This window comes from Lygodium microphyllum, chromosome 29 (assembly GCF_053477565.2).
Source record: "Lygodium microphyllum isolate KBCC chromosome 29, Lygodium_microphyllum_v1.1.10, whole genome shotgun sequence".
NCBI classification, from domain to species: domain Eukaryota; kingdom Viridiplantae; phylum Streptophyta; class Polypodiopsida; order Schizaeales; family Lygodiaceae; genus Lygodium; species Lygodium microphyllum.
The window spans coordinates 114,542,861-114,567,148 of NC_141163.1; the positions used below are offsets into that span (position 1 = coordinate 114,542,861).

A 24,288-nucleotide genomic window follows, 5' to 3' on the forward strand; every position below is an offset into this window, starting at 1 on the left:
AATGGAGGTGTTTTTGGATTTTCTCATTGTAGGAAGAGGATGATGCAATAATGCAGCAATCTACTAAAACTGATGGCTTTCCAGGGTAAGATTCTCAAGTTGTTTGCAGAATAGTCTGAACATAGTGCCTTGGGATTAAGGGTGATATTTTGCTGTTCTTATGACTATCATGGAATGCCATTTAATATAGGCTTAATCGAGTCCAGGCATATTTACATATGGGCATCGTGTTGGACAAAGCTGCAAAGCTTCAAGCTATGCAGTTAGATTATGTTTTTCATCATTGTCTCTTTATCATACATTATCCGAAGCTTCTTAATGTTTAGGGCTTCCCTGGTTGTGTATTAAAGCCAGTGGAAGAGTGATTAAAATGGGGAAAAAAAAAGTCAGTGCCTCCAAATCGGATGGTGCTGTCAGAACTGCACCTTAATAAAGTCAGTGCCACCGAATTGGATGGTGCTATCAGAACTGCACCTTAATAAAGTCTCAGCATCAACTTTGCCTGAAAAGCCCTTTGTGCCTTAGCTACTTTTTTGGCTTGATCAATCACTGTTCAAAGAGGCAGTTGCTTTGGATTTTGTAATCACCACCTTGCTTTTAAACAAAGCTGCAGCTTTAGATAGTGACTAGCGGGAGTAATGTATCAAGTCGTCTTGCTTACCTAATGTTGGGTTGTCTCTTCAGTTAGCTAGTGCCTTATCTGCTGAGCTGAGTGCTTTGTTGTACCAGCTGATAATGAGCTAAATATAGCAGCTTTCTTTACTTTCAGCAGATTTTGAGAAGATTTCATTTCGGTAACAGTCTTTCTATTGTGCTTGTTTAGACTGACAAGTTCTAATGCCTACTGAACTTAATATCTAACTCTATTTCAGCCCCTCTCAGGTTGGAAGACTCTCCAGGAGGTCTCAAGCATGTATCGGGTAGTTTCACTTCTTTCATGAAAGTACCTTTTGGTGCACCAGAGTTGTCCTATCAAGGATATGCAAGATCTCACTTCATAGAACCGACTGCTGGCATATGGCCCTTTGTTTGGAAGAGTGTGGCCATGCAAGACCTTATCGCTTTCACAAAGGCAAGTCGACCTGCAAATTGGATTAATGCATGAGTGTTTAGTCAAACGTGAAAAACCTTGGTTAGGAGTGCAAGCTATGAACTTTTTGTTTATCCCATATGTATGTATAATGTTTTTGTTTGGGTGCATTTTACAGGAACCTTTAAGGCAACCATTGCTTCAAAGTCTAGTAGATTCACACCACAAACAGAGTGCCGTGATAGCATTTGCACGTAATATCTCACACAAATTGGCTCTCCAGGATTTTTCCATTCTTCCTTCACATCATTCTTGTTATCTAAATGAAGTATTATGGTCGCCTTTGCATGGGATACTCTGACACAAATCGACTTTGCATATTTTTTTGATTCTCTATTGATGCAAATCATGTCAGAAAGAAGTGTTGTCATGGTATTTGCATGTAAAGCAATTGATGATTTAATGTGATGTTGAAATGTGTGTCTATTTATCAATGGAAACATGTAGGAGATGTTACTATCTTTACAACTAACTATTAATCTATATGGAGTTCCTTAGCACACCAGTTTTATCATAATCTGTCTGTATACAGCAGGTTATTTTTACTCAGATTTACAAGTGCCTAAAGATTGTCATTGTTCACCCTTGAACAGATCTTATGGCATACATGGGGGATATTCCTACGAAGCAAGATCTTGTGTATCATATTCAGCAGTTGTTAATGCTGGGCATAAAGTTTGGTGAACTTCGAGATGAAATCTTTTGTCAAATATGTAAACAGACTACAGCTAATCCCAGCAGGTACTACAGTGGCAAATAAGTCATTGCTCATGTTTACCTTTTCCATGAGTTTTTTGAGGAATACTCTGTTTTTAAGCATGGTTATGCAGACATGCATCCTTAAATTTCCCTCATCATATGGCATACCGGTCAACTTTTCGAAGCTCTTAATTTAAGCATATACCCTGCCCTTTTATTGCAAGGTATTATCTGTCACGGGCAGTTAAATTGAGTAGGGTGCACTCAATGGGACTCATTCATTCCTTTTGTCTTTTGTGTTCTAATATTCAATTTTTGTACAGATGGAGCAATGGTAGAGGATGGCAAGCAATGGCACTAAGTGTCGGTACATTCTTACCTTCTGCAGTATTCCAACCTTTTCTAGAGGCACATTTGCAGCAGGTATGTAGCTAGTACATTTGTGAATGAGTTGGTTGTACAATTTCTCTGTTTAAGTAAGTTTCAGAAGAACTGTTATAGACATAACACTCGCTTACTGAAACTGTGTTCGAATGAAAATTGTTGTGAAATGCCTTGGCCCTTGATGATTACGATATTTGTCCATGTATACATGGTAGGTCTGTTGCTATTGCAGAATTATTTATCCATGTGATTGCACTGTCTGATATGGTATAACTAGCTCCAAGCCCCTTCAGGTGCTCGTGCAACCTTGCAAGTGCTGTCTGTGTGATCAAAATGATTCTCGAATGTCTCACTCCTTACCTAGTGCATAGGTAGTAAAAAGAGTCAACAATCCTTCAAGGATTTGGACATAGATGATCATCCACGCTTTCCGTGGGGTATGGGAGATGATGCTGGGGGCTCTGAGAGGATGAGGAGGAGAAGAGAGGCATTCCTACTGACCTGGGACTCTGGCACCTTTTTCCATACTGCCCCTCAGATGGTTTGGCATTATAGCCCACCGGATTGGTTGTTCACACGACCATTGTATTTGTGATGTACTTCACTTCTCTTTATAGAGTTCCTTGTACTTTGAATTTTACCTCAGGGGGATTTTCTCTGAAGTGTTACTAACCGATTTTTCTTTTTTCTGAAAGAAAAGAGTCAACGATTCTCATTTTGTTTGGACTACCTCTTTATATTAATTTCGCGTCTGGAAAGGTATTTTTGTCTGGAAATCTGAGCTGTTTGCTTAAAATTAATGTGTCGTGCCATCCATTAAAAGGTCATGCAGAAACCACACAATAATGATGTCAACCCCAAGGAAATGGTGTTAGAGACCCATCATGCCCAAAGTAACATGTGGGAGGCTGTCTCCGAAAACTTTGTCCATTAAGTAAAACTAGTAGCAAGAGGTTGGTATGAGAGCAAGGAGCAATAACCGTTGAGCTGCAAATCAAATTCCGATCAAAATGGTTTAGGAATACGAAGCTTGTGCACTAAAACACACCAACTCTCATTTTCGCACGATCTCTGTTTCATTGCTTGCACACTAGTATTGTGTGCTGAAAACACCATCAGGTTCAGTATGGTTACAATGATGTTGTGTTGAGATATATATGTTAAGGAGCAGGCCTTTCAAGAGTATGTAAAATACCACCCCAATGCCGAACAAACATCACAATATTTGGGTTGGTGCAACTACTTGAACCCAAAAGGAAATTTTGAGTATTGGCAATGGAACTATCTTGCAATGCCTCAAGTCCTGTGTAAAATACATATCTTGCTGATCTGCCCTATTATGAATACTTATGTATGGGAATGTCCTTCTTGGAAAAGAGTACCATCTTGTCAGGTTGATTTCTCTCGCTTTCTTCGAAGAAAATCAAGGAACTTACCCTATCCATAATGAAGTTACAATCATGCATTTTGAATCTTGATCATTGTCACATTGCACAAGCATTGGCGTCATTAGGAGGTTCCGAATTTGTAGGAATACCCATAATTGCATTCTAGTGCAGCTCACTTTTTACAACAAGTCTTCTCTAGTTATCTAGAGGTTAATGTTTAGTTAGAAGGGGAGGTGCTAGATTTCCTTTTGTAGTTCCTGCTTTTGAGAAGAGCTTTTTGATCAAGGGACCTAGTTTTATTCAGAGAATACGTAGCTGATACCAAACGTGGAAAACACAACACAGTCGTACGACAAATGCACATACTAATAAAGAAACATAGTTAGGGTTAGGGTAACTTAGAGACAATGAAAACAGTGAATGATAATGAATGAATAGTAAATATAATACAATGCTCAATGCAACAAACACACTATGTAGTGAAGAATGTTAAACCTCGAACTCCTTGTCTCAAGGACTTGGGCACAGATGATGAGCAGGATAGAGTGGCATACTCTACCGGATCCCAAAACACAGGATGCAGCCTTCGGATGTGTCTAGCAACAGCAAACACAACAGTGTGAAGTCAGATCAATGTCGCATGCACAATAGACTATGCAGAAATTGCAAACGTGGTAATAGGATGATGACATGGGCAGTTGGCGATGACTCCAGGCAGCAAAGCACAGCTCCAGCAAGTGTGGATCAGGCAGCACGGCAGCTGGCAGGTCAAAACACAGCAGTATGAGGGGTTGCCATTTTAGGCGACAGTAGCTGAGGTCAAAATGCAGGCTGTCAGGTGGTGTGCAGCAGTTAGCACAACCTCTGGCAATAGGCAGCAGGTGGAACAGGGTGGACAGCAGTCTCTGTGCTGGACAGCAATTAGAAGAGGGCTGAAAATGGTCGAAATCTACAGTAGAAGGCTCGGTAGCAGGTGCCTGATGGTAGACGGCAATGTTGGACAGCTTTGGCTGAGATATCCTCCGCGAATGGGTTGTGGACAACAAAGTTCTAGCATTTGCAAGAGATTGAAGCTAGATGGAGGGCAAGATGCCTATTTATAGAAAGTTTGGATCCTTCGAACAGGGTTTGTGCTTATGGGATCATACATTCTATATTCTTTTAATAAAATGGTCTATTTCATTAATTAAGCAGGTTTTGGGGTTGCTTTAAAGAAGATAATGTATTTTTAGATCAACATGGCTTGTGGCAACAACTCTTAATCCCACTGTCAAACTATTGAAGGATCCCTATGGTCAGCCCTTCGATGATCACACATATAGATTTGTTGTAGACTCTAGTGAAATTACTTTGGTTGATTCACACTAGGCAAGATTTAACATTCTTAGTGTCATTGCTTAGTCAGTACTTCAATGTACCTAATATATCACATTGGATAGCTTATTTGTGTGTGTTGAGATATGTTCAGTGCACTTATTCATTTGGTCTAACTTATGGTCATGGTTTGGATTTGCAAGGTTATAATGATTCGGATTGGGCAAGAGATTTTGATACCTAGCATTCCCTTGGTGGTTACATCTACTTTTTATGTATGGCTCCTGATTGTTGGTCCAACTGTAAGTAGGAGACAGTGGCTCCTTCCACACAAAGGCAAAGTAGCAAACACTCTTTGATGGCACCATAGAGGGTGTGTATTGGAGGAGCTTGCTAGTGGCACTTTTTTTTCCATGTGCCAGTCCCATCATCATCTCTTGTGACAACCATAGTGCTATTGCATTAGATAGTAAACCCATCATCAATTCGTGAAAGAGGCATGTTGACATGCACTATCAGTTCACTAGAGAGCAGGCTTGAGCTAGACACATCCACCTAGAGTTTGTGCCATCATCAGACAACTTTGCAAACATATTAAATAAGTTGGTCAATAGACGGATTCTACAATACTTGCTACTATAGATCGGTATGGTGCTCTCTCCCCTTCTACTTTAGCTTGATGGTGGTGGGGAGAGGGGTTTTCCTTTTGCATTCCCTTCCACTATGAGAGGGGAAGACCTTATTCTCTTGGTGGTGATAGGATTTTGATTAGAGATTGTTTGATTTATATTACTATTTGTTTATATTTTATTATTATTTATATCATCAGGATGACTATGATTACAAAAGGATACTTGGACAAGTGAATAATTACATGTAAGGGCATTGTCCAAGTAGTACCATCGTATACCATTTTGCATGAGCATGATGTCTTGTATCACCTTTTGTATTATCCCATGCATTGGCATGCTTTTTTTGTAAAATGTATATGTGCACATCTGTACCTTTTTGGTCAAAGAGTGGTCGACTTTGGATCCACCATATTCACAATAGCTCCCATTGCAGTCTCCTAGAGCAACCTCCCTGCTTGTATTCTCTATGTGCATCCTATATATCGTCTTCATCATTGACACCCACAGGTCGGGGTGGTCGGGATAGTTTTTTTGTTTTGTGATATGTTCGATTGAACCATCCATTTCATTCTCCCCCTAGGGCATAGATTACTTGATAGGACGAAAACAATCAATCAAAACAATTGAAGAAAAAAGTGTTGGGTATTTTACTCACGCCTTACTTACGCCTACGCTCATATGGGAGTGTCGGTGATCAGTAGGACACTGGGGCACTTTTTACTCTCGGTAGGAGAGGTTTTTTCCCCCAGACTTATGGTCTTATTATCGTATGTACTTATGTGCTTATGTTACACACATTTAGGCACTTAGTGTGTGTTGGGTGTGAACACCCCCCTACAACCCTAAGGTTTAAGGGTTGTACTTTGTACTTTCAGATTACACTCATTCAGTCTATTCTCTTGGGTGTCGTGCTTCAACTCTGTCTCTCTCACTCTCTCACACTGTCTACTGAATCCCAGCTGTACCTTGATCCTCTGTTCTCACATTTGGTATCAGAGCTCAGCTCTGAACTCAGCTTCTGCAGCACACGCCAGTCCTGCTCCAGCGTCAGACGTCACGTTAGCACAGGTACAACCTGTCGTCAGTTCTGTCAGCAGTCAGGCGCTGTTCCACAGAGCTGCCTCAGCACAGTACAGCTCGTCGCCAGCCTCCACCAGTACCCAGCCCGTCAACAGTAGTCCACGTCAGCAGTTGTAGTCGTCCTTCAGCAGCTCGCGAGCAGCACCAGCAATCCGCCTCAATCCGCCAGGGCCCGTCAGAGTCGCAGGCCGCCTGACGACTAGCGACCAGCGACACGTCACGTCAGCATGCGCGTTGTTCGACAGCGCAGTTTACGACAGTCCTGCCCGCCGTTTTTGACCACGCCTAGCTTGCCTGGCCGCCTGCTCGCGTCAGCAGCTCGCGACTGCTCATCCCGCCCGTCTGACGACCTGCTCTCGCCTGCCCGCCTGCCTTCGTCACGTCAGCAGCTCGCGACGTGCTTCACGCCCAGGTACAATTTTCAAAATTATTATTATTCCAGCCCAGAATAAAATTCTGGAAGCGGCGGTTCACACGCGGTTGGCACAGATCTACTAGAAAAGTAAATTTCATGCAAATTTCTGGACTGAATAGTCAGAAATTTTGGGGCTTTTGTGTATTTGGAGGACAGATGCATTTAAACTGCTGATACAGTCACAGAACGACTGTTTTTGACAGAGATTTTGGCAAAATTTTGGGGATTTATTCATAACAGTGTTGCACTGCACTGTTTGCACCTTGGGAAGCGTGCAAGAAAGGACAGTTTTCTGACAGAGTACGCCCTTGCACATCAATTGCAGAAAAGTATTTGCTGCAATTTCTGGAAATTTGCAGATTTCCAGTTCAAACTGCTTTGACATTGCTCATATTGTCTTTGGAAATTTGTTATCATGGCAAATCAGGGAGGTGATGTTTTTACGTATGTCTCCAAAGAGGACAGATTGGACGGAAACAACTATTCCCTTTGGTCATTTATGATGAAAAATGTATTAGTGGCCAAGAATTTATGGGATTATGTCAGTGGAGAGGAAACTCGGCCGGGAGTTGTAGCTCCCGCTACTCCTCCTCCCCATGGCGCACGTGGACAACGGGGACCTCAGCCGGCTCCACCTCAGCCACTTCCTCCAAGAACTGCAGCTCAAAAAGCTTGGGATACCCGTGATGCACAGGCCTTGTCGCTGATTGCTTTGGCAGTTCAGCGGTCCATCATACCTCATATCCGTTCGGCATCTTCTTCACGAGATGCATGGTTGACCTTGGAGCATATGTTTGCAGGAAAAAATGAGACACGGATCTCTTTCTTGAAGAAAGAGTTGGAAACTCTGAAGATGCATGAAGGTGATTCTATGCAGGATCACTTAAACAAGATTCAGGACTTGAGGGAGCAGCTCATGAATGTAGATGAGTATTTTTCGGATGCACAGTTGATATCCACCACCTTGAATTCCCTACCTCCTTCGTACTTGTCTTTTCATACTGCATTGAACCTCACAATGAGGATTGCTGAGCACCCACTCACTTTTATTCAGCTGGTTAGCTTGCTTCTAGAGGAGGAGCAAACACGGAGAAATAGTGGTGTGGATGCTATAGTCTCTGAGCAGGCTTTTGTGGCACGACAGAAAGGCAAGAACAGCAAGGTGAAAAATGCTCCATAGAGTTCTGGCACTTCGGGCACATCGCAGAATCAGTCACAAGGGGGCACGCAAGCAAAGAAAGGAAAATGTCATTATTGTAAGAAGCCCGGCCACTATATCACTGAGTGCAGAAAGCGCATTGCCAAAGAGAAGAAGAAAGAGTCAGGAATGTCTGTTTCTACTACTCCTTCCACTGCTAGTGAGTCCGCGTCCTTTGTTGTGGACAGGGACTATTGTTTTTACACTTGCAGTTATGATATCTCTTGGGCCGATAGAGCACTTAGCTCTACAGAGGATGCTGACACTTGGTTCTTTGACAGTGGTGCTTCTAGACATATCACATCTCGCAGAGATTTGTTTGCTTCAGTTAGTGCACCTCCCGTTGGGAAATCGGTACAGTGTGCCAATAATGCATCATACCCTGTTCGTGGTATTGGGGAGATTCAGCTCACAGCCATTGATGGCTCTATTCTCCGCCTGCAGGATGCTTTGTTTGTGCCTGGAATAAAGAAGAATTTGCTTTCTATTTCTTCTTTGGCACGTTGTGGTATGCAGGTCACTTTTGATGATGACCGTTGCATGGTTCGAGAAAAAGAATGCATGACATTGGTCTTGACAGGATCTTTGTGTCATGGTTTATATGAGTTGGATGCTCTTTCAGTAGATCAGACAGCATACTTGACATCCACTCTTACTCCTGCTATGATACAGGCGGAGTTATGGCATGCTCGTTTAGGGCATGTAAACTTTGGCAGCTTGATGCTTTTACAGCGTACTCAGATGCTGGATGGCTTACCTCTCTTGGAGAGACCTCCTGAGCACTTATGCGAGGGATGCATTTTGGGGAAAATGCATCGTTTCTCATTTCCTCGTGATGTTGCTTTCAGGGCAACAACCAGATTGGAGTTGGTGCATTCAGATGTTTGTGGGCCTATGCAGACCATGCCATTGGGTGGTTGTTATTATTTTGTGACATTCATTGATGACTTCACACGTTTTTGCTGGGTCTATTGTTTGAAAAAGAAGTCAGAAGTGTATGATGCATTTTTGGCTTTCAGTGCACTTGTTGAAAACCAATCTGGATGCCACATTAAGACTCTCCGTTCGGACCGAGGGGGGGAATACATGTCCTCTATGCTGAATTCTTTTTTGCAGCAGAAGGGCATAGTACATCAGTATACTACAGCTTATACTCCACAGCAGAATGGGGTAGCAGAGAGGAAAAATCGGTCACTCATGGAGATGGCCAGATGTATGCTGAAGGCAAAGAGCTTGCCTCATAGTTTTTGGATGGAAGCAGTCATGTGTGCTTGCCATATTTTGAACAGATGCCCTACCAAAGCCTTGAAGACCATCACACCATTTGAGGCTTGGAACAGCCGCAAACCTTCTGTTGGTCACTTTCGTACCTTTGGGTGTCTTGCCTATGTCCATATTCCACAGGTACTTAGAAGAAAATTGGACAAGGCTGTTAAGTGCATTTTTATGGGATATAGCAATGAGAGCAAAGGCTACAGACTCTATGATCCCGTTACTAAGAAGGTTTTTGTCAGCAAGGATGTTGTTTTTGATGAAAAATCAGAATTATCCTTGGCTGGTTTGGACACATATCAGGCTGCCCGTGATGTTTTTGAAGGGCTGCTGCCCATTACTTTTGGTGACTCAGCTGGAGGTTCACAAAATGAACCTAATGTTCAGGCAGCTGCTCCTATGGAAAGTGCAGAAATTCAGCCATTGGCTGATCGGAATACTCAGCATAATGCTGAAACAGAAATTCAGCAAGAGCTTGCACACAGCCAGGATGCTAGACAGCTACCTAGATGGTATTTGCAGACTATGCAAGATAGTCCTTTGGATGCACCCATGGCTGGTCGTACTAGAAGGCAAACTCGTTTGCATGATTCAGCACATACTATGGAGTTTGTTATGGCAGCAAGTACTTTTGATAATGAAGAGCCTGAATGTTATGAGGATGCACAACACAGTGTGCATTGGAAGGCAGCCATGCAAGCTGAATTAGATTCTATTACTAAGAATCACACTTGGGATTTGGTGTCCTTGCCATTTGGGAAGAAAGCCATTGGAACAAAATGGGTCTACAAATTGAAAAGAAAAGCAGATGGATCCATAGATAAATACAAGGCACGGCTGGTAGCTAAAGGCTATGCACAGAAAAAGGGCATTGATTATGAGGAGACATTTGCTCCTACTTCCTGTATGACGACCATCAGGTCTATGATTGCTTTGGCTGCACATTATGGTTGGACAGTTCATCATCTAGATATCAAGACTGCATTTTTGCATGGGGAACTTCAGGAGGAAGTTTATGTACAGTAGCCCATTGGTTTTGCAGTTGAAGGCTCAGAACATTTGGTATGCAAGCTACAAAAGGCACTATATGGTTTAAAACAAGCTCCTAGAGCTTGGTATGAAAAGATAGATGCTTTCTTGCTTGGTCAGGGGTTTCTAAACAGTTCATCTGAGTCTACCCTTTACGTATGTAAAGAAGGGGGATCTATGCTGATTTTATGTCTTTATGTTGATGACCTTTTGCTCACTGGAACACATGCTGATCAGATTTCAGCATTCAAACAAAATTTGCAGCAAACTTTTGACGTGTTTGACTTGGGAGTTTTGCATTACTACTTGGGCATCCAGTTCATACATACTACTCGAGGTATTGGGTTATCACAGTTAAGGTATATTGGGCAGCTTCTTGAGAAATTTGGCTTATAGGATTGCAAGCCAGTTTGTACTCCCATGGAACCTGGATTGAAACTGTCATTACATGATGACAGTGATTTGTTTGATATACATACATATGCTCCTGCCGTTGGATGCCTTATCTATCTATGCAATACTAGGCCAGACATACAGTTTGCAGTTTCAGCCTTGAGCAGGTATATGCATCAGCCACGTATGTCACATTGGCAAGCTGTCAAGCGTGTTTTCCGCTACTTGCAGGGTACTCGTTCTCTTGGGTTGCTTTATGCCAAGGGGGGACCACTGCATTTACATGCTTACAGTGATTCTGATTGGGCTGGTGATTTTGATACACGTCACTCCACTAGTGGCAATTGTTTCTTTCTTGGCACTTCTTGCATTTCTTGGCTTAGCAAGAAACAATCCACTGTTGCCACATCGTCATGTGAAGCTGAATACAAGGCAACTTTCACCACCACAGTTGAATGTGTATGGCTTAGATGCTTGCTAGCTGATTTGGATGTATCTGTTATTGAGCCTACTACTTTGTTCACTGACAGTCAGAGTGCCATTGCAGTGGCACGGAACCCAGTGTTTCATGCTCGCACGAAACACATTGAAATTCACTATCACTTTGTCAGAGAGAGGCTACATGCAGGTGATATCAGCCTTGTCTATTGTCCTACCACCAGTAATGTGGCAGACATCTTCACCAAAGCTCTTCCTCGTGACAAATTTGAAGCATTTCGCGATGCTTTAAATTTGATATCCTTTGGTGGCGGATGATCCTTGTACTCTTGATCACTCGTCACTCCAGGGGGGTTTGTTGGGTATTTTACTCACGCCTTACTTACGCCTACGCTCATATGGGAGTGTCGGTGATCAGTAGGACACTGGGGCACTTTTTACTCTCGGTAGGAGAGGTTTTTTCCCCCAGACTTATGGTCTTATTATCGTATGTACTTATGTGCTTATGTTACACACATTTAGGCACTTAGTGTGTGTCGGGTGTGAACACCCCCCTACAACCCTAAGGTTTAAGGGTTGTACTTTGTACTTTCAGATTACACTCATTCAGTCTGTTCTCTTGGGTGTCGTGCTTCAACTCTGTCTCTCTCACTCTCTCACACTGTCTACTGAATCCCAGCTGTACCTTGATCCTCTGTTCTCACAAAAAGACAGTCTATTGGGGTTCCATCAGCCTTAGCAAGTCCTAGTAGGCCACTAGCACCCATTGTCCAATGCCTTGGTCTCTCTAGGGTGACCAGTTTGGCTTCCTTGGTAAAATAAGCATCACCTCTATAGTCTTGGCAAGTCACTAGGTAGACAACGAGTACTCTTTTTTATATTAGCCTATGCATTGGCATTCTATTTTTGCAAACATGCATCTGTGTATATCTATCCCTTTTTGGTCAAAGAGTGGTAAACTTTTGATCCACCATATTCATGATAGCTCCCATGGCAGTCTCCTAGAGCAACCTTCTTGCTTGTATTCTCTACATACATCCCATATCTTTTCTTCATTATCGACACCCATGGGTCAGGGTGGTCGAGATAGTTTATCTATTTTGTGATATGTTGGATCAAATCATCCGTTTCATTCTTCCTGTAGGGCACATATTAGTTGATAGGATGAAAACAATCAATCAAAACAATTGAAAAAAGAAAGGCAATCCATTGGGATTTCATCCACCTTGGCAAGTCTTGGTAGGCTACTAGCACCCTTTGTCCGATACCTTGGCCTCTCTAGGGTGATTAGTTGGGCTGCCTTGGTAAGATAAGCATCAACTTTGTAGTTTTGGTAAGTCATTGGGTAGACGATGAGTACCCTTTGTGTTTGATGCCTTGGCTACTTTGGGATGGGACACCTTGGGGTAAAGTAAAAATTGGGCGTGAGCTATCTTGACAGTCCCTGTTTCTAATTTTGGATCTGAGATGGGATGTTGAGCTAAAAATACAAATTGATTAGCTCTCTATTATAGCCCAAAACTCAAATTATTAGACTTTCATTAAAAAAGAAATGCATTCCTAGAGAGTGGATGTTGCACAAGCCAAACCCTAATTTGGGAGGACCCAATCATCTAAAAATAGACATTCTTGTTGAGCTAAAGATGCATTAGATTCATTTAAACAGCCCTAAAACATAATTAATTAATAAACTAAAACCTTTTATTAAAAGGAAATGCGTTTCTAGAGAGTGTCTATGTTTCATAAACACAAATCCTAATTGGGAGGACCCAAACTTTTCTATAGATAATTGTGCTACCCTCCATCTAGCCATAATCTCGTTTTTGTAGCTTGCAAGTGCTAGAGCTTTGTTGTCCACACTCCTTGAATGGAGGATATCTTAGCGAAGTTCAAAGAGAGAGAGAGAGTAGGTCTATACATTGTCTTTTTAAATTTGTTTCTTTCATAAATTTGAGTATTGCATTATAATCATAATTTATAATTTAATGATTATGATTTGTGAAGCCTCTCGAGTCTCTCTATCTCTCTTCCCCCTAGGTCTCTCTCTCTCTCTCTCTCTCTCTCTTGATTCTTGAATCTTTCGAGACTTAACTCTCTTTTTCTCTCTAAGTATTGTAATTTGTGGTTGCAGGTGGGCCCCTCAAATGTGGTGCAAGTTGTGCATCGAATTGTCGCCGCATGGGCCATTTTCTTGAGGTTGAGTTTCCTACGATTGTGTGGACTTCATGTGCAAGTCATTGTTTGGACTTGCTCATGGAGGACATTGGGAAGCTTAAGTGGATGAAGAGGATGATTCACAAAGCTACATCATTTGTTACCTTTTTCATAGTAAAGGTGAAGGTACTTGTGACGTATCATGACCATAGCACACTCAAGTTGAATAAGCCTTATTTAACTTGATTTGCTTATATGTGTGTTGCTCGAGTTCTTTTATGAGGTGCGGTTAAAGGTGAAGGTGCTTGTGACGTATCATGAGCATAGCACACTCGAGTTGAATAAGCCTTATTCAACTTGATTTGCTTATATGTGTGTTGCTCAAGTTCTTTTATGAGATGTTGTTTGCCCTATGCCAGATAGTGATTTCCACTCTATGGAATGAGTGGGATGAGATAGAGAAGGCCAAAGCCATGCAACGCTTGTGCCTCAATGAGGAGTTTCAGCAGAAAGCCCATGCCATCATCATTGTCATGACTCCGTTTTATAGGGTGTTGCGTAAAGTGATTGTGAGGAGACAGATGCCGAGATGTCTCAGCCATGCAATGATACATCTCCTTAGATAAAGATCTCATTGATGGAGAGTTTTCTTTTTCTACTTTTACTTTTAGATCATCGACATGTTTTCTTTTTATAGCACACAATTTTACTTTTCAGTTTTATAGGCATGCTCTTTATCATTTCTCATTCCAAATGAGAAACACACCATCAGTGTATGTATTGCTTTGGTCTCATAGGCCACATTGCCCTTTTAGAGACATTAATATACTCTTTCTTTCTTCTTTCTTTCTTTAGGGTGGGATCGGTGGAAGCACATGCTTGGATGGTGATCATAGAGACACAATGTGCATATGTTCTAGAGATAGCAGAGAGGGATAGACATGGATGCATAAGGCCATCCATGGTTTTGCAGTTGATGGCCATGTCAAAAGATGACGTACCAGTGAGACAATAGGGTTTGCGGGGAGGAACACGGAGTGAACTCAGCAAATATGGAGAAGAGAAGAGAAGAGAGAAGAAACTCTGATGAATGGAATAATGAAGGTTTGAATCGTGGAGTGAATGTGATACAAGGGAACAAGGGTGCCATAGCACAAGGAAGATGATGAAGACAGCCACGAACCACGAACCGCAATGTCCTCCAGAAGGGGTGTGAGAGTAGTGGAGAGGCTAGAGAGAAGAGGTGACGGACTGAATGAATCAGCCGTAAGGAATAAATGAGAGAGTGGCCTATAAATAGGCATAGTTAGTCTAGGGTGGCGTCTCTTTTTGGGGTTGCAAACCCTAAACGCAAAACACAGAAACACAAAAATGCAAACTACGGGTGAAGGGTTTCTTAATACCCCCTCTCAAGTCCAAAAAGAGAAACAAGAGAAGAGTGAGGTGGAGATGCAATGCTACATGCTGAAGAATGCTCATGCAGCAGGTGCCACTTGGACAGTGTCTCTCGCGGGGAAATTGTTCACTTGCCCAAGCGTCCTAGTACAAAGATGATGAAAACATGCAATGCATAGGAGGAATGTCGGACTTTGTGTGGTGCCTTAAGGATATGCCCGTACTCGATCTCATGAGTTGGCTCCATGCTGGCCAAGTGACCAAGGTAAGAAGAAGAGGAGAAAGAAGATGTAGAGAATCCCTAAGATCCAAGATTTCTACTTGAAACGTAACCTGTAGTAAAGAATAGTAGATAGAGTGAATTGGAGAACCCGAAACTCAACCTCGGGAGAGAAGCCACTAGCTCCGTGCATCCATGCAAGAAGGAATATGAAGGCCCGTCACCAAGTCGTGGTTGAACCTCCAAGGCTCCAATCTAGTTAGATTCTTGAGATCCTGGGTATCAATAGGTGAGATGAGCGCTGGAAGGAAGCCACCCCATCCAAGGGTAGAAGAAGAAGGTAAAAGGCCTCCGCCAAGGTGTGCCAAGGACTGAGCGGTGGGTGGGGACCCCCTGTGAAACTGGAGAAATAGGAGTCCCCTTTGAAGTCGCAATAGATGTAGATGCCCCCTTGGAGGGCAAAGAAAGATCAGTCCCCTCTAAATCCCCCTCTAAGAGAGGTAGACAGGGAATCCAAAAATTCATGGATCACGAACTCCGAAATGTCTAAGGATGAAGGAAGTGCCGCCGAATGTGTCAAAGAAGGTATGTGGGGTGGTGAAAAATTCCCAGAGGTGGCCTCTCGAACCTGAGTAGGCGAGGGTGAAGGGTGGGCTCAGATTGAGCAATGAGTGGGCAGCAGTCGCTGCTTCTCAATGGAGCGGACCAGGAAGCCGAAGAAGAGGAAGGAGTTGAGCAACCACTGTCTCTCGAAGGAGCGAATTGACGAGGAGACAGTATCAAACAATCACTGTCTCTCAATGGAGTGGATTGCAAAACCGTAGGTTGTGGTAGCCATTGTACTCGAAAATAGGCGGGAGAAGATTGCCGTTGGCATTGCGACGACGATCTCCAGGAGATCATAGCGCCAATCGATCCTCCATGCGCTCGAAAGGACTTAGTGCGCATCGGATGCGTCTTATTGCCTTGAGCATAGTACTCTGATAACCAATACAAAACGATCTCTGTGGCCTAGAAAGGAGAGGTGGCACAAGGAGTGCTTGGTGGAAGATGCATATACTCCGGGGGGATAGGGAGGAAAGGTTGAAGTTGGCAAGCATCGGTGGTGTATCCAGTGATGCCACAATAGGAGCAACCAGTAGTCTGGTCATCTGTTGGGGAAGAAGCCATGGGTACTAGTGTGCCTTGTTGAAGAAGGAAAAGGTCAGCCACGAACCAAGAACCACAATGTCCGCCTCAAGGGGTGTGAGGGCAATGTGAAGCATGAACTGCAATGTTCACCGCAAGGGGTGGGAGGACAGTGGAAGGGCTGGAAGTGAGCTGCCAGTGAGAGGAGGATGCTACCAGCAGCAAGAGGTTGCAACCAATAGAAAAATGCAAGTGAGGAGAGAGAAATACTAAAAACGCAGGTGAGCAAAGAGAAAGACTAAAAACGTAGGAAAAACCAGCAGCACCAATCAATATGCTGAAATTAGCTCTGAATAGTGTGTGGAAGGCTGGAAACAGGCGCCAGACTGTTGTAGACAGCAATGGCCAGCTTGGACTGCGATGTCCTCTGTGTCCTCTCCATTACACTAACCATTGGAAAAATACATCAGGGTGTGGGTAGCAAGTTGAAATACCTGAAATCTGCAAAAACGAGATCGTTTTTTGAATGGAGAGTAATCAACAACAGTCGCTCTATTGTAAACAGCTGTAAACTGTGGATGGAAGGCTGGAAACAGGCGCCAGACTGTAGATGATGGCAAGGGACAACTGAGACTGCAATGTCTATCGTGAAACGGAAGCAAGCTGAGACACATGAAACCTGCAAAAATGAGATTTTGATGCAACGGAAGAAGAGAAGTGGATGCCGAACTTGCCACCGGTCTTTGCCGTCACTAGAGTGGAGGATCTTTGCCGCTGTTTGAGCAGATCCAACTCTGATACTATGTCAAAAGATGACATACCAGCGAGATAGTAGGGTTTACAAGGAGGAATACGGAGTGAACTCGGCAAACATGGAGAAGAGAAGAGAGAAGAAAATATGATGAATGGAATGATGAAGATCTGAATCATGGAGTGAATGTGATATAAGGGAACAAGGGTGCTATAGCACAAGGAAGATGATGAAGACAGCCACGAACCACGAACCGCAATGTCCTCCTAAAGGGGTGTGAGGGTAGTGGAGAGGCTGGAGAGAAGAGGTGACGAACTGAATGAATCAGCCGTAACAAGGATGCCATAGCACAAGGAAGATGATGAAGACAGCCACGAACCACGAACTGCAATGTCCTCCTAAAGGGGTGTGAGGGTAGTGGAGAGGCTGGAGAGAAGAGGTGACGGATTGAATGAATCAGCCGTAAGGAATGAATGAGAGAGTGGCCTATAAATAGGCATAGTTAGTCTAGGGTGGCGCCCCTTTTTGGGGCTGCAAACCCTAAATATAAACCCTAAATGCAAAACGCAGAAACGCAAAAACACAAATTGCGGGTGAAGGGTTTCTCAACAGGCCATGTGCCAACAGGTTTGGGAGACAGGGTTTACTGTCTCATGGAAGTTAGGGGTTTTTAGGCTCATTCCGAAAGTGCCATCGCCCTTGATGTTGAAACATTGGAGTCCCATTTCTTTGATGGGCTCTATGCATAAAATCTTCTCTAAAGTCATGGGCTAATCACCTCCATAAGCACCTCCCTAACCTTGTACATGAAGGGATGAGTGTGCAATAGGAATGCAAGTCAGAAGTGGAGTAGCAACAATGTGGAGTGTGAGAGTGAGAGAATCCCAAGATGAGTGTATCAACTTGTCACAGTACACAAAGAATAAAATGTATTTATATATTAGGGTACAAATAAGGGTGTGTTCACACCCGTATAAGTTTATACATGGAGATTAAGGAACTTTATAGTTGAAGGGACTTTACACCCAATAACCTCCCACTTAAAGGCCCGAAGTGATACCTTTAGGCTAGCCAACTCCCACTAATCGGATGCAATGCTCATCTTGAGCCTTTCTTAGTAAGAACATTTGCAGGGTTATCTTGGGTTTTGACCTTAGTCAGTGTGACAAGACCATCATCCAAGACGTGTTGAATGAAGTGGTATCCAACATCTATGTGTGTGGTACGTGCATGAAACATGGCATTCTTGGCTAGACATATTGAACTTTGGCTATCACAACCAAGCACTGGAGTACGTGAAGAGAGACCAAAATCCTTGACCAAACGGCCAAGCCAAATAGCTTCCTTAGAAGCTTCTATGGCTGAAATATATTCAGCCTTTGTAGTACTCAATGCCACAATTTTCTAGAACCTTGAACACCAAGAGATAGACCCACCAGCCAAAGTAAAGACATACCCACTAGTAGATTTCCTAGTGTCAAGATCTCTTGCCATGTCTGAATCATAGAATCCCTGCAACTCTAGTGTACCCTTTTCATAGCACATGCACTTCTCTTGTGTACCTTTATCTGAAGATACATTTTACTGCTTTCCGATGTGGATTGCCAAGGTTAGACATGAATCTACTAACAACGCCCACCGTATGAGCAATGTTAGGATATGTTGCAACCATGGTATACATCAAAGATCCACAAGCTAATGCATAAGGTATACCCTTCATAGCACTAGCAACTACATCATCTTTTGGACAATGGGTTTTGCTAAGCTTTGGATGTGACGGTAAAGGCACATCAAAAGGCTTAGCTTCAGCCATATTAAATGTGTCAGGTACTTTGCTAATGTACTTGTCCTGTGGGAGAAACAACAAGTGCTGCTCTCTATCTCTTTTAATACGCATGCCCGAAATTTGTTCAGCTACCCCCAAATATTTCATTGAGAAGGCTGAACTCAGTTGCCTTTTAAGAGCATTCAAAGTACTTTTATGCTTTCCCGCAATTAGCATGCCATCCACATATAAGAACAACACAATAAGGCTTCCATTGTCAGCCTTTTTAGTGTATAAGTAGTGATTTGCATGACTGCATTTAAATCCATGGCTGAGCATAAAGGTATCAAAATTTTTATACCACTGTCTAGGGGCTTGTTTCAGCCCATATAAGCTGCGTTTCAGCTTACAAACCGAATGCTTCTTCCTTGGAATAGCAAAACCTTCGAGTTGTTTCATTACAGCAATAAACTTTTTTTTATACTAGGTATGTACTTGACATCTTGTAAAATCAGTTCTTGGCCATTTTCAAGGGCCAAGTGAATGGTACCTTCACCCTCTATATCACATGCATAGTTGTTGCCCAAGTAAACCTTGCGTAGACTGTATTCTGAAAATGACTCCAAAGAGGGAGTAACATGAAAAGAGTTTCCGTTGTTCACTATCCATGATTGGGACAGCCCATCATGAGCTGAAAGTAAAGCATCAATTACCTCCTTTTGGTGATGTGCATATCACTTGCTGCCGCCATAATATCTACATCATTGCATGAGGCTACAACAAGTATCTCTCCAGTGTTAGAGAGCTCTTCAAAGACCACACTAGATGCAACATTTGCCTTTGCAACTTCTTTTGAGGAAGAGCTATCATCATCTTTCTTGTCATCTTTCTTTTCCTTTCCTTGCTGTTTCTTTCTTTTTTGCTCTTTCTTGTAGCATTGACAATTGGGCTTTTCATGTCCTTTACGTCCACATTGTTTGCTCTTGCTTTTACTCCTACTTTTGCCTTTATTTGCTGCATTTCCCCTCTTCTCTGACCTAGCCCTAAGATGATAGGCTGAACCACTACTTTCGCCATTGGACTTTCTTTTGATCTTCTCATTGAGAATAGAATCCCTAGCACCATGAAAGGTAAAAGCAAGGTTGTTGTTAACTGAAACAACTAAAGACTCCGAGCTATCAGGCAAAGTCATCAACAAGAAAATAGCCTTTAGTTTATCATTGAAGGGCTAGAAACCAGTGTCTTGCACAACAGGCTCAAAATCCCTGTGAGAGCACTCAAGTGCTTAGATACTGGCTTAGACTCATCCAACTCCATGTTCACAAGCTTGCGCATGAGATGCACTTGATTCACTGGAGTTGTATTTTCATAAGTATCCATTAACTTTTTCCATATAGCACAAGCCGTATCAAGACACTTAATGTCTGTAAGTACATCATCAGATACAACCATTTTAATGTATGCAATGGCCTTCTTGTTGAGTATTGCCCAATCCTCATCTGTCATAGCTGTAGGCTTGGTTTCTAAGAGAGCATCATCATAGTCCTTGAAAAACAAAATGCCTTGTATCCTATCCTTCCACAGATCAAAGCCAGTGTCGTCAAACCTCTTGATTTTAAGAAGGGATTTAGTATCACTGTTGTTAGAAGCATTAGTGGCCATTTTTCAGCAAAGTGCCAAGTACCATTGCTGTATTTTATGATAGTAAATAATAGGCTGAGTTGAATTCAACTTCACATGACGATGTGGCAATAGTGGATTGTTTCTTGCTAAGCCAAGATATGCAAGATGAGCCAAGAAAGAAACAATTGCCACTAGTGGAGTGGCGTGAATCATAATCACCAACCCAATTAGAATCATTGTAAGCATGTAATTGTAGTGGTCCCCCCTTGGCATAAAGCAAGCCAACAGATCTAGTACCCTGCAAGTAACAAAAGACATGCTTAACAGCTTGCCAATGTGATATGCGTGGCTGATGCATATATCTGCTCAGAGCTGAAATTGCAAACTGTATGTCCGGCCTAGTGTTGCATAGGTGAATAAGACATCCAACTGCTGGAGCATATGTGTGTATATCAAACAAATCATTGTCATCATGTAATGACAGCTTTAGTCTAGGTTCCATTGGTGTACAGATTGGCTTGCAATCCTATAAGCCAAACTTCTCAAGAAGTTTTCCAATGTATCTTGATTGTGATAAACCAATACCACTAGCATCATTTATGAATTGAATGCCCAAGTAATAATGCAAAGACCCCAAGTCTAACATCTCAAAAGTTTATTGCAAAATTTGTTTAAATGCTGAAATTCGATCAGCATGTGTCCCTGTAAGCAAAAGATCATTAACATATAGACAAATGATCAACATGGATCCCCTCTCTTTACATATGTAAAGGGTAGACTCAGATGAGCTGTTTATAAACCCTTGGCTGAGTAAAAAGGCATCAATCTTTGCATACTAAGTTCTAGGAGCCTGTTTCAAGCCATATAAAGTCTCTTTCAAATTGCAAACCAAGTGTTCGGATCCCTCAATTGCAAAACCTATGGACTGTTGTACATATACTTCTTCATGACGTTCCCCATGTAAAAATGCAGCTTTATTATCTAATTGATGCATAGTCCATCCATAATGGGCAGCCAAAGCAACCATAGAGTAGTCATTCGGAAGGTAGGAGAAAATGTCTCCTCATAGTCAATGCCTTTATTCTATGCATAGCCTTTAGCTACAAGCCTTGCCTTATATTTGTCAATGGATCCATCTGCATTCCGTTTTAGCTTGTAGACCCATTTTGTTCCAATGGCTTTCTTCCCAAAGGGCAAAGACACTAAATCTCATGTTTGATTCTTAATGATAGAATCAAATTCAGCTTGCATTGCTGCCATCCAATGCACACTTTGTTGTGCATCCTCAAAATATTCAGGCTCCTCATCATCAAGTGTACTTGCTGCCATAAGAAACTCAATAGTATGTGCAGTATCATGCATACGAGCTTGCCTTCTAGTACGACCAGCCATGGGTGCATCCAGATGACTATCTTTCATAGTTTGTAAATACCATCTAGGCATTTGTCTTGCCTCTTGATTGTACACAAGCTTTTGCTGAATTTCAGTTTCAGCACTTTGCTGAATATTTGGATCAGCCAATGGCTGATTTTTTGCATTTTCCAATGGAGCAGCTGATTGAACATTAAGTTCACTTGCTAAAACTCTAGCTAAATTACCAAATGAAATGGGCAGCAGCCCTTCAAATAATCATGGGTAACCTGATATGTGAGTGAGTAGCCTTTGAGGAGGGAGTATCAGAAACAGACATCCCAGTTTTCTTTTTTTTTCTCCTTGGCGATGCGTTTTCTACACTCAGTGATGTAGTGGCCTGGCCTCTTGCAATAATGGCATTTTCCCTTCTTGACTTGTGTGCCCCCTTGTTTTTTATTACCCTGTAAAGTGCTTGAAGTCCCAGAGCTCTGCGGAGCATTCTTTACTTGGCCGCCTTTGCCCTTCTGTCTTGCCATAAAAGCTTGCTCAAAGGTTATGACATCCACACCATTATTTCTTCTTGTTTGATCCTCCTCTAGAAGTAAACTGACTAACTGAAGAAAAGAAATAGGCTGTGGGACAATCCTCATAGTGAGGTTTAGGGCTGTATGAAAAGCCAAGTACGAAGAGGTAATGAGTTTAATGTAGTAGATATCAATTGTGCATCTGAATAGTACTTATAAACATTCATAAGTTGCTCACGCAAGTCTTGAATTTTATTCAAGTGATCCTACATAGAATCACCCTCATCCATTTTCAATGTCTCAAGCTCTTTTTTTAAGAAAGAGATGCCAGTCTCATTCTTACCAGCAAACATCTGCTCCAAAGCTAGCCAAGCTTCTCGTGAAGAAGCTACAGACCGAATGTGAGGGATGATGGAGCGTTGAACTACCAATGCAATCAACGACAAAGCCTGTGTATCCCATGTATCCCATGCTTTTTGAGCTGTTGGCTGAAGGGGAGTAGACTGAACAGGCAGAGGTGCCCGCTGTCCATGTCCTCCTGGAGGAGAAGTAGCAGGAGCCACAATTCCGGGTTTGACTTCTTCTCCATTGACATCGTCCCAAAGATTTTCGCAACAAGCACATTCTTCATCATGAAGGACCAAAGTGAGTAGTTGTTACCATCCAATCTGTCCTCCTTGGATACATAGGTAAATATATCTCCTCCCTGATTTGCCATGATAATCAATACCAAGAGAAGGCAAAAGAGCAATGTCCAAGCTGGACCAACCTGGAAATCTCCAAAATTTCCAGAAATTACAGCAAATAGCTTGCTGCAATTAGTACATTGAGGTACACTCTGTTAAAACTGTCTGTAATGCACGCAGTCCAAGGTGCATTCAATGTTCAGCAACACTGTGTGAGCAAAAACCCCAAAATTTCTTGCCCCAAAATTGTCCAAAACAGTCTATCTCTGACTGAGATTGCAGTACATGTGCCAATGTCTTCAAAAAGATCAAAAGCCCCAAAATTTCACAAAATCTCTGCGTGAAATGTGTCCTAGATACTTGCAAATGTAGAGATATGCTGCCCAAGCACAATGCTTTCATGCGAATATGTTTTGAAATAAAAATTTGATTAAAAAATGTATTTTTACCCTGATTTTTGAAGCTGAAGGTTCAGCTGGACTGTCAGACAGTGCGAGTAGATTTCTAGGATGCTGGTGAAGCTCGAGCTGCAAGTTGGCGGGCCGCACACTAGACCAGGCAGTGCTGCAGGCGTGTACTGTAGGCGTGTGTTGCAGAGAACCAGGTAGGGGCGGCGCAGGCGAGCTGGAGGAATGCGTGGCGAGCGCTACCACAGGCGGGTGGCAGAGACCTAGCGTGAGGGTGCAGACAGGTGGGAGCAGCACAGAAGGCGGGCGCTGGTCACAGCGCCAGGGGCTGGTGGAGGCGCAGGCTGACTGAGGAGCAGCAGGGTGGGTCGAGCGGGGTTTTTGGAGGAGAGGTGGGGTGCTCTGGATGGAGCGCGGTTTTTCGAGGTGGGGTGGGGGGGGGGGGGCGTCGTGGGGGGGTGCGGTGGGGTGGGGGGGTGCGCCGTGACGCGGGGTGGGGTGGGTCGAGCGCGGTTCTTGGAGGCGTGGCGGGGTGGTGTGGAGGGAGCGGGGTTTTTCGAGGTGGGGTGCGGGGGGGGCGTCGTGGGGGGGTGCGCCGTGTCATGGGGGAGTGACGCGGGGTTGGGGTGGTCGAGCGGGGTTTTTGGAGGAGAGGTGGGGTGCTGTGGAGGGAGCGGGGTTTTTCGAGGTGGGGTGCGGGGGCGCGTCGTGGGGGGTGACGCGGGGTGGGGGTGGTCGAGCGGGGTTTTCGGAGGAGAGGTGGGGTGCTGTGGAGGGAGCGCGGTTTTTCGAGGTGGGGCGCGGGGGGGCGTCGTGGGGGGGTGCGGTGGGGTGGGGGGGGTGCGCCGTGTCATGGGGGAGTGACGCGGGGTTGGGGTGGTCAGGCGGGGTTTTTGGAGCTCCAGCTAATAGTGGACAGGGGGCAGATCTGGTATTGAGCGAGACTCCTG

The 24,288-nt window shown here is 43.4% G+C and overlaps 1 protein-coding gene across 7 annotated transcripts in view; it reads left to right on the plus strand.

The window, feature by feature from the left end:
• The window catches only part of LOC148011057 (uncharacterized), a 222,661-nt gene that overhangs the window by 36,997 nt on the left and 161,376 nt on the right, over positions 1-24,288 (plus strand). For all 7 annotated transcript variants that reach the window (XR_015689466.1, XR_015689465.1, XM_087671390.1 and 4 more), the window contains exons 5-9: positions 33-85; positions 883-1,072; positions 1,209-1,284; positions 1,684-1,831; positions 2,113-2,212. Coding sequence is in view for 5 of the 7 variants with exons in the window: in XM_087671390.1 (XP_087527516.1) it covers positions 33-85; positions 883-1,072; positions 1,209-1,284; positions 1,684-1,831; positions 2,113-2,212 (567 nt within the window). In the remaining 2 variants the exon portion in view is untranslated. The remainder of the gene's footprint in view (positions 1-32; positions 86-882; positions 1,073-1,208; positions 1,285-1,683; positions 1,832-2,112; positions 2,213-24,288) is intronic.